The sequence below is a fragment of the Neolamprologus brichardi genome, chromosome 13, assembly GCF_056152115.1.
Source record: "Neolamprologus brichardi isolate AB-2024 chromosome 13, ASM5615211v1, whole genome shotgun sequence".
NCBI classification, from domain to species: Eukaryota; Metazoa; Chordata; class Actinopteri; order Cichliformes; family Cichlidae; genus Neolamprologus; species Neolamprologus brichardi.
The window spans coordinates 1,568,327-1,579,898 of NC_142116.1; the positions used below are offsets into that span (position 1 = coordinate 1,568,327).

The 11,572-nt window shown below is 41.8% G+C and overlaps 1 protein-coding gene across 1 annotated transcript; it reads left to right on the forward strand.

Moving 5' to 3' along the window:
• The first annotated feature begins 7,422 nt into the window (after window positions 1-7,422).
• LOC148099864 (CD48 antigen-like) lies at window positions 7,423-8,461 on the forward strand. Its single transcript, XM_087849662.1, has one exon. It carries the CDS (start codon window positions 7,423-7,425, stop codon window positions 8,242-8,244), a length of 822 nt encoding a protein of 273 aa, XP_087705788.1. The 3' UTR covers window positions 8,245-8,461.
• Window positions 8,462-11,572: the final 3,111 nt, after the last annotated feature.

Consider the following 11,572-nt stretch of genomic DNA (forward strand, 5'->3'; position numbering starts at 1 on the left):
AGCGGACACACGAGCACAAACACTGGGAGAAGACACGGAGTGGAAGTCGGGAGCACACGGGGATGTATTGTTGTGTGTACAGTTTTCACTGTAAATAAACGCACTGCTTGTACATAGAGCACCGCGCCTGGGTCCTCCTTCCCCACACCCCCCCACGGTTTGCCATGCCAAACCGTGACACTATCTATATCTATAGATGGATAGATCTATATATCTAGAGATCTAGAGATAGATATCTATCTCTATCGATATATCTATCTCTATCGATATCTATATATATATCTATATATATATATATCTATATCTATCTATATATATCTATATATATCTATATATCTATATATATATCTATATTTCTATATATATCTATATATAGATATCTATATCGATATATATATATAGATGTCTATCTATATCATAATAATCTGAAAATACTATAATATTGGCCATATTATATTTACATTACAACAGTGAGATGACTTCAGTCTCATGAACAACAAGAGCTAATTGTTATTTACTCACTATCTTGTAATGACTGTTCAGTACAGAAATGAAGCCCAACAATCATGTTTTACAGTCCTGTGGTTTCAGCCTCAGATACTCAACTAATGAAAGTGATGTCATGACAAAAATGAATGACCAACAAAACATTTTTCTCCTTCATTTCTGTCACACAATCTCGTGTTTCTCGCGGTTAGTATCATGGTTGCTAGGCAACCTGAACAGCGCGACGAAGGCTAGACCGTCCCATTTCACAAGCCTCTCACTTCCTCACTTCTCGTACTTATAGTACGCACCGTACGTAGTGCGCGTAGTGCGCGTACTTCAAGCGTGCAGACCCTAAATTGGGACACAGCCTTTGTGTATGTAAGAATTTATTAGCGGTTCAAGTCGGGCCGCCTATGCGGTGGAGTTCAAAACACAGACAGTGCGCATGCGTGTGACGTGAAGAAGCGAACGCTTTGATCGCCTGACTGTGACGTAGAGAACGCTTTGATGTGCCCGTGACGTTACAGTCAACCGAGCCCTTATATAAACCCCGCCAGGACTCACAATCTACTACTTAGCGTTAAGTAAATGAGATGTACAGACCGCGATCGTCACACTCTAGAAACTTCGATTTTCAAAGTCCTTCAAATAATTTTACTGAAACAGAAACGTCCACAATGGCTGAATTTCAGACTACATGCTCTATCCCCATTATTCCCGAGCATATTTTACCTGCTATGACCAAGTGTTTCGATCAGTTCTCCCAGGTACAATGGGGAATGATTGAACAGGGAATCTGGGACTCTGATCTCCAAGCATTACTGGCTGATATGATAACCGAAATCATTCAGATAGTTTCTACCGGCATCCTGAAATCTGTACTTCCCACACTTCAGGAGTTAATGACAGACGAATTGTCCCAAACAGATATTAGTATACCTGTGGTAAAAATAGCTCCGTCGCTGGGAGACTCTCTTTCAACCAGCATTGGCATCGCTCTTAACATCCCCCATGAAAACTGTCCGTCCAGTAAGACGCTGACAAAACTGATTGAATCGGAGATCTCAGAAAAGGTTAACTCAGCTGTGACTCTACTCTTAAACAACCCGGATTTACGGTCAGATCCTGCTGTTTATGTCAGTGGAAAAATGACAACCACATATAACCTTCGACGCATGGTCTCTCACGCAGCCTCGTGTTTGGAAAAATGTGCAGGTAAGCTAAGCAGCCAGTGCATGTCAAAGGGCGACGCAGCTAGTTCCCCTAGCCCGTCTAATTCAAGAACAGAGAGTCCTGAATCAAAGATCCCTGAGAAGGCAATGGTTGTTGAGGAGGTGAGCAGCGCTCTCACCAAATGGAGCACAGACACAGGAATCACAGAGGACAATAAGGATGAAAATGACAAGAAAAAAGAAAGTGAAACTGGAGAGATGGCGGAAAGACGTTTCAGAACCCCAGTTGACGTGATCGTGCCTGAAGTTGTCAGTGCAATGTTTGACACTCTGAAGAATGCCGACGATGACACAGAAATAGAGAAGTGCACAGATGCTGAGACAGCTGAAAGTCTCCAGCGTCCCAGCACGCCAGCACAAATAGCTGCAGCTGACATTGTAAACACAATAATTGATAATCTGCAGTCTTCTGATGGTGAAGATGTCACATCTGGTGAGAAATGTGACTCACGCAAACCTGCTTTTAATGTGCAGTTAATTATCCAAAAGGTGAAAAACTTTTTCGCGTCACACATCCCATCCAGAAAAAGCAACGACCAAAAGCTGCACAAAGACCGCTTCTGCGCTTTTGCCAAAAAGCAGTTTTACAAACTGATCAGAGAGATAAAACACCTGGTGAAGAAAAACAAAAGGTTCTTCGTCTGTCTCCACGAACCGGTCAAGTCTCTTGATGATCAGAGAGCAGATTGTATGGACAACTACAATTCTCTTTGTAGCTATGTAAACACACCAGTGATGGATAGCATGCTTAAAAGTTCTTCCCCAGTTGATTATAACACCATCAAACCCATTCTCGAACAAATGTTTAATCAATTAAACGGGCCAGAACATTTTAACCTTATCTGGAACCCCCTGGAAAAGATAAAGGAAACTGAGACGTTTTCCAGGGAGTTGACAGATAAAGTGTATGACCATCTCCAGTCAACTGAAAGATATTTACTCCCTGTGATGCTATCAGGAAAACGTCTTTCAGACTCTGTGATCTCTAGGTCTGCAGAGCCAACAGATGAGTTACCCTTTTCGCCCGAGGTCCTCTATGTGACTGTAGAAGACTCAGTGCAAAAGTTTTTGCAAAGCACTCTTCTGTGGTTAAAGAATGATGCTTTGGATCAAACTGTCCAAAGTGACAAGATTTCTGGTGCCGTGGGAGACATCCAGGATGTGATTTTAAGAGCACTGACTCCAACAGAGCAAAAAGAAAATGACAGACTGTCTGAACCAGAGTCATGTCCAGATTGTCCTCCCAAAAATGAAACAGTCTCCTGCGTGAGTGTACTAGAGCAGGGCCCACGCCCAGAAAACAGCCCTGAGCCTGAACCAATCACTGAAGCTGGGCTTACAGAAGCTCAAAGTCAGCCATCGACCTCTAAAAACTTACAGGAGGAGACTGAGAAAATTGTCAGAGACTTCAGTAACTGTCTGTTAGATAAGCTCCTGGAGAAATGTAGTTTCGACACAGAGACTCTGAATATAGAAAAATACGAAGCGATCAGCAGGCGTCTTACAGATCTGCTTCTAGATAAGGTCAGAATCCCAGGATATCTGAGTGCTCTTAAAAATAACAAACGGCGGATTCTAAAGAAAATGAGTAAAGCCCTTATAAAGGAGCTTGACTCTGCAGATCAGTTTCTACACTCGGCTCTTGCACCAGATGATTACACTTTTGATGAACTTTTTCAGGATCTCCTGGACGTGATTATTGAGGTTGTACTCAAACCCACACTGAAGTCTAAAATTACAAGGTTCTTTCGAGCAGTGGGGAAAGCTTTAATGAAGCCGTTTAGGAGCTGCTTTAAGGGCAGCAGCGATGACTAAAAGACCAGCTTGACCCCCCGCCCCACACACACACACACACACACTACAATGCTTCTTTAAAGATCTCGAAGCATTCAATAATTTATTCAAAAACAATGTAATTGGCCAACAGAAGTATATTTCATCTTGTCTCCCTATATTGTCTCTCCATCACCCCCAACCGGTCGCAGCAGATGGACGCCCCTTCTTGAGCCTGGTTCTGCTGGAGGTTTCTCCTTATAAAAGGAGTTTTTCCTCCCCACTGTCGCCTAGTGCTTGCTCAAAGGGGATCTTTTGATTGTTGGGTATTTTCCTGCTAATACTGTAGGGTTTTCACCTTACATTATAAAGCACCTTGAGGAGACTCTTGTTTTGCTGCGATGCTATATAATCTTAGATTTAACTGAATTTTAAAATCTATTATAGCACCAAAGTAAAACAAAATGAAATGTAAAAAAAAACCTGACATAAAAAAATAGATTTACCATCAAATAAAAATCCTAATCTCAAACATATTCTGATTTTTCTTGTGTTTTATTGTGTTGTCAAGTATGAGGATTTTTAGTAGATCAGACTCTACTGTATTAGAGAAAAGAGAAGCAGGTAGAGCTGGGTTAATTTACTGTCATTGTCTTTGGCAAACGTAATTAAAAGTTAATTACAAAACTCTTACTGCCTATATTCTACTCAATAAAGTTGATCTTATCTTATTCTGTTTTCATTGCGCCATTCTCTCTATACAGTTTTTGAATTTACATACTGTAACGTACACGGCAGTTTGTTTCTGTCCTTCTGCAACCTTTTCTTAGGTTTTGTTTAAATTACTGCAGTAGATGCCTGCAGCTGGAACGGTTTTCTGATCTGAACGTGAACCTACTGGTCACGTTTGCAGTAATGTTACCAGATATGCATTGTACTGTAGGAAAACGGTGGTGAATCAGTGTGCAAAAAGCCCCCAAAAGAAACACACAGCTTCTTTAGCTCAAACACTGTCTGGTCTCTCTCTTAGATACTGTGCTGTCCCATCTAGTTATTGGTTACTGAGAAATGTTTGGTTATTAATTTATTAAGAAAGTGCAGCTGTTCAGATCAGATGGTGAAGTAGGAAAATGCAGAACATGTTACTATTAGGGATGCAACGATACCAATTTTTTCAAACCGATACGATACCGATACTTGGATCTGAGTACTTGCCGATACAGAGTACAAAAAACGATACTTCTACCACACACACACACAAATACAATTAATTGGAAGACAGGTTTTATTATATTCTCTGCTGATACAAAATAAAATCTTAATAAAAATGACCACAAAAAAATTTCAAGTGAAAAATAAGCACTTCTGTTAAATTATTGCAGAGTCTCCACATTGTAATTTAACAAAATATCACTGAACTATTGGCACTGTCTCGAGCTTTCAGAATAATAAATAAACACTTCTGTTTGGAATAAAATAAATACAAATTAGGTTTGAGAATAAAATGAACTTTTAAATTATTGCAGAGTGTCCATATTGTAAACAAACAAACAAAATTATTATTATTAAATAAATAATAAAATATAAAAAATTATAAAATAAATAATAAATAAAATAATAATTGCCCCCCTAGTGGCCAATCTAAAAAACTACAACAGAAATTACAAGCCACCCTCTGATTAATGAAATAAGTTGGTATCGGTTCATGGTATCGGTTAACTTTTACGAGTATGAGTACACACACATTTTACAGTATCGGCCCCGATACCCGATACCAGTATCGGTATCGGTGCATCCCTAGTTACTATAGCTGAATGCTGTGTAAAATACTAGTAATAAATCTAACTCCCATTTATGGCTTTTACTACTGTGGGGCTAAATAAAAAATTACACACATAATGAAATCTGCTACAATTACAAAGCTTAAGTTTAAAACAATTATTATTTATTAAGTTTTTTTTTTTTGCTCTTTTTTAAATTCGTTTTGCTAATAATGGACTCAATTTTATTATGAAGTTCAAAGACTTATTAAACTTTGAAACCATGAAATCCAGGAAATTTGATGCTCGTAAATGTACGAGACCCTCTTTAGGGCTAGTATCCCCAAATTACGGTGGCCCTGAGAGGCCAAACGGACTGCAACTTCAGAAAACACTTGCAAAAAGAAAAACGCTGCAAAAAGAAAAATGCTGCTGTCACTACCCGATCCGTACCGGAAACCCGATCGGTACCCCGCATGCGCAAATCTTACGTCACTTCCTCTCTTTGCCAACATTGCGACATTCAGTATATTTGAATGATACGGTTAGCGCCCAGTTAGCTCCTAGCATTTCTCAACAGCTCTGCCTCCTTTTCGACTGCCCGGGACATTTAAACAATGGATAATCCGTATACAAACAAATTCACGCTTTTCTCCTCAACAGAGAGCGTTTCCCGATTGAACAAAAGCGCCGTAAAATAAGAAGAATGGCGCCTAATTACAGAGTTAATAATACAGACTTTGTAATATCTCACGTGTAGATTCATCAGCCAGATTAAGTGTTTACTGACAATTGACAGTGTGAGCGGACATCATCATCACTATTCCAATCAATCTTCTCCACACAGACAAGCATAAACACACTCGACTATCACTAAATCAAATTTAACACACGTTTGTAATGACGCTAATTCAGTTTAGAATAGGGTTCATTCGCTCGGTCAGCAGGTGGCAGTATCCTCTTATACTGGGGAGTAAACTGCCATTAAACAAACAGAAGAAGAAGAAAACCTCTGCACATGCGCGGTACGGATCGGGTAGACCCGATTTGTACGGTCCGACTTTGCACATGCGCAGTAAGGATCGGGGAGTCCTGATCCGTAACTATCTTTTTATTTTTCGTTTTTGTCTACATTATATTGAAATGCTTCATTATTGGAAACATGTTAAGAGATACTTGTTATTCTTAACATCTTAACAGATACTCTGACCCGTAACTATCGTAAAACGCTTCGACCGGAAGTAGACACCTTTCGCGCATGCGGGGTACGGATCGGGTTTCCGGTACGGATCGGGTAGTGACAGCTGCAAAAGCGCACACAACACAACGGAAATAGGAAAAAGGACAACGGAAATGTTTCTGGGGAGACAATAACCGGACGGACCAGTTACACGAACCAAAACCGCTGTGTCCCAATTCAGGGTCTGCACGCTTGAAGTACGCATTTTAAAAAGCAGAAGTTGTGGGAGTTCACAGGTGGAGACAGCAGCTCCGGGCAGTTTGTAGTCCTCATTCATAAGTGGACATCCCAGCAAATGTACCGTGACGTCAGACTGCGCATGCTTAGAGAAACCAAAGAAAAACCCCGAGAACTCCACGAGTGAAAAAGAAGTCTGGCTGGTCTATGTGTTTTGAGAGGAAAGCACCAAAGTTTACTGCGGTTTTCCTCTGATGACGTCATCGCGGAATTCCCCCTCTGATCACGTGCAGAGTGCGCGTGCTTGTTGATGGCGCGGTGGTACTGTCGCTGACCTTGTCCTGTTTACAGTAATATTTGTGCTGCTTATATAAACGATATACAAATATGATATTTATATTAGTATATCGTGTACGTGTGTGTGCGCGTGCGGACATTAAATCTAAGAAGAAGAAAAACAATCCAGAGTTAAATGATGGAGTTTGAAGTGTGAAATAAAACAATTGTGAATAAATGAGGTCATGTGACCGTGATTATAGTTTAAACTGTTGTTAATGCTCGCAGGGAGCGGCAGTGTTGGAGGGTGACGTTATCTTGTAGCTCTGAGGTCGGACGGAAAGCCCCCAGAGTTACTTTCGGTTTGTTCCTTTATTTGTTGTTGTGGATTCTGGATGAGCTCATTCTCTCAGTGTCAGGTGTGGAGGTGGGTTGGGAGCTGGTGTCCGTGTTTTTCCTGCTCTGATCTGTGAACATGGAGCGATCAGCTGATCTCTGCCTCCTCTCTTTGCTGCTCCTGGCCGTGCCCTGCTTCTCCCAGCCCGGGCTTATTCAGGCATACTTTCGGCCTGGAGACGCCCTGGTTCTGCAGCCTGTGCCGCCGGTCACTAAACGCATCACCAGCGTGGCGTGGAAACGCAACAACGAGCTGCTGGCCGAGTGGGCGGAGGGAGAGAGTGAGGTGAGATACTACGGAGGGTTCAGAGGCCGGTCAGAGCTCAGCACCGGGACCGGACGCCTGCGCGTCAGCGCTGCGTCTGCAGAGGACGCTGGAGTGTTTTCAGTGGAGATCAACAACGAGCCTCAGAGCGAGCTCTACAGAGCTGCAGCCGTGGATGAGGTGCCCCAGCCTGAGGCCTTTGTGACACCTCTGGGCTGCAGTCAGGCCTCCTCTCGGTGTTTACTGCACTGCTATGGACACACTGCAGACACTGAGGACATCACCTACTACTGGAAGATGGGCGATGGAGAGTGGGAGGAGTCAGAAAAGAAGATAGAGATCCTCAATGTTAATGAGCTGCACCATGTGAGAACTTTCTCCTGCAGGAGGAAGAACCCAGTGAGTGAGAAAGACAGCGAGCCCATCAATAATCCTTTTTACAGACACAGGAGCCCACCTGACTCTGCAGGATGGACAGGTGTGGCGGCCACTGTGGGCGGAGCTTTTGGAGCTGCTGCCCTGGTTTCTGTGGCTCTGTTTGCATTTTGTCAGAGAGAATTTATCCGGAAGAGCATTAAGAAGCTCGAAGGCAGGAATTCTGTCCCACAGATGTCAGTGACGTGTAACTCTGTGTAAAGCATCATCAGCCTGCGTTTGTTGTTTGTGCGTTAGAAACTGTGACCTGCTGCAGGAGAGAAACATGCAGATAAACTGACGGCATCATGAACGTTTGTTATTTAACAGCCACCTCTGTCTGAGCAGGAACTCTGAACTGTTCAGTGTTTTAGTGAAAACAAACTGCTGAACTTCCAGTAACAGATTTTTAACCTCAGTGAGATTTTCACCTGGATAAATAAAGGAATAAAAAAATCTCCTTGTTTTCTGTCCTCTGATTCTTCTGGAGCAGCTTTGCATGAGTCAGAGTTTCAACTTTTATCGTACACCAGCGCCTCAGCTCTGAGCTGCTCTCAGGTTGCTCCCCATCATAGTATGAATGTTTGTGAATGTTAGATGAAAAGCACTTGAGCATAGAAAGAGGCTGTTTGGTCCTGGACATATCTATCTATCTATCTATCTATCTATCTATCTATCTATCTATCTATCTATCTATCATAATAATAATAATAATAATAATAATAATAATAAACCTCTAAGACAAATCAAAAACATTGGAACCTAAACCACAGATCATAACAGGCGAACAGCATATATGATACAGTGTTACAGTTCAGTGTCCACAAAAACAAGAAGGTCTTACAGCATCATCTGTCCTTCAGCAGCCAGTTTCATTACAGTTTTTCTCAGTTGCTTTGGTGCATTTCTCACAACAGAATTAAACTTTGCACCACTACTAAGGCTCTTCTCAAAACAATTAGTGCAAACTGCAAAACATGGTGGATAACTTGCAAAAGTGAGTCACTTCATCAAAAAGTCAGTTGTTCAAAATAAGTAGTCAATGCTTCAAAAGCAAGTCCCTTAATCAAAACAGATAATATATTCATCAAAAGCAAGTACTTATATCAATCAAAGTGTCAGGGCTGTCACAATTACAAGTCATAACACCAGCACCTTTGGTCACAAAATCAAATGGTTTGAACATGTTCTCATTGTGACGGATTTCTTTGTAGGTGCTTCCCAATGACATGTCAAGTCTGGACAGCATGAATGGCATGTTGAAAACCATAAATTGTAAAGGAAAATCAAGACACTCCATATGCACTCTTGATAATATTCAATTGAAACTGTTCACAGCATTGTGCAACTGGGGAAATACAGTAAATCAAACATTTTACAGCAAACACAAACTCACTTAGACAGTAAACCTTACTGCAGTAGTTATGAAACAAAAACAAACAAACTGAAAAACAGACACTGCTGCATATCAATCATTGATATCTAGACGCTCCCGTCTGTCTGCCCACATATTTGCATCAACATCACAGCGAATGTCAGCTCTATCGATGCATCGGGGAAAGTATCTTCTGGAGTGTCGAATCCACCCTCTGCAGGACTCTGCTGTGATGTCATCACAAGCTGCATCCATAGCTGCTAGCAGGGTCATTTGGGTATGTGGATGCCTGTCATATACCTTCCACCTCCAGGAAGAGAAAAACTCCTCAATTGGATTTAGGAATGGAGTGTAAGGAGGAAGAAACTCCATAAGCATCCTGTCGTGTGCTGCAAACCACTGCCTGACTACAGCAGAGTGATGGAAGCTAACATTATCCCAAACCACTACATACATTGTCCGATTGGTTCACCAAGGTTCACCTGAGAAAAGTAATTTATGGAGATTTTCATGGAAACTCCTTAAAAATAGGGTTTTCAAAATGGGTGTACAAATTGTTTGACAAGATGTTCAACAATTTTGAGTGCACTGACACAAGCAATGAAATGAAGACTATTAGTTGTAAGGACAATGAGTATTCAGCCGGTACAAGTATAAATAATTGTGACATTCATGATAAAAGCAACGAGATAGTGATGAATAGCAAGTCAAAAGTGACCATTCTTTAGATATTTGTACTTACTCAACTGCTTCATGTCCAAAGGCATTTGCCATTGCACGAAATGAACATGAAACCGCCACAAGGTTGTGCCAAAACAACTACATGTTGTGGAGGTTGAACTAACTATTGTGCAAAGTTTAATTCTGTTGTGAGAAATGCACCAAAGCAACTGAGAAAAACTGTAATAACAAGCGCATGAAGTCATTATGTCACTTATCCATTTGTAAAAGTTTAAATTAAATTTAATAATAATTTATAATTCCACTGCATCAGAGACAGCTTTACACGTTTTGTAAAGATGTTTCTGTCATGGATACGGGAGAGGAGAGGACCCAAATACAGGGCACTAGCCTTCTTCTCATTATTATTAAGCTGATGGCAAAAAATAAATAAAAAGATATGAACAGACTCCAAAGGAAACAGACACAGAACAGGCCCTATGTGCAAAGATTTACAGGAACACATTCAGGCAGGAGAGGAGGCTTTTGTCATGTCTGGGTGGGTACCTGCAGGTTTCCAACAGCAGCCCTCCTCCTTTGGGTGGAGATCGGTTGCTCCTCCCCGGCTGACCACCTGTGGGCAATTATTCCGGTAGCATATAAGACCTGCACTCAATCAGTCATCGCCTGAGTATCTGCTGTTAGTCAGTGGTGTGTAATTGCTTTGTCCAGATCCTGTGTGAAAACGTTCCTGTCTTCAGCGTTGGCTCCTGGAGTGGGCTTCTTGCCTCAGTTATCCCCGCTTTTCTGGACCTGGGCCACCAGCTGCTGGCACAACGTTGCCAACTAGCCCCCCTCTCACCTGCCTGCCTCCCCACGCCTCGACCTCATGCGGGCCTTGCGCCCCACCTGTCCCCTCCACCTGAAACCAAGTAAGGCAACTCAGTTTAACTGAAGGATCGCTGATTGACTGCTGGACCCCTCTGACTGTGCTCTCCTCTCATCACAGTGCCCCGCTCACTTCATAGCACTTTTCCGGCCCAGTTTTCTCCTCCCACTGCCACAGCTGTTCTGCTGCATTCTAGAACTGTCTAGTTTACCTTTAGTTGACTTAGTTTTGACGGCGCGCCCACTAGTTAGTGGCATCGTTTTGATTTGGCTTGTGTTTAATTGTGGGGAGAAATAAACCTTTTTTTTTCACTCACTGTCTCGCTTCCGGTTTGGAACTTGTGTCCATCCCATTGTTCTTTAATCTCTGAATAGAAAACCAGAAAACCATCTCTGCTTTTCTTATTGTAAATATCAAATTCACCCTGAACACTTCCTGCAGTCACTGTGTGGATGAACTGAACATGTTTATGTTTATAGGTAAACCTAAACATATAAACATATATAAATACATACATGAATGTATTTACATACACATTCTGTCCCTAAGAAGCACGTAGGTTTCTTTCCTATGTGAGAATTCAAACTGCTCTGATCGTGGTTGCAACACTTCGGGCACCCGTGGAG

Excerpts from the sequence above, each read along its gene's own strand:
- LOC148099864 (XM_087849662.1), top strand. The coding sequence starts at position 7,423 with ATGGAGCGATCAGCTGATCTCTGCCTCCTCTCTTTGCTGCTCCTGGCC.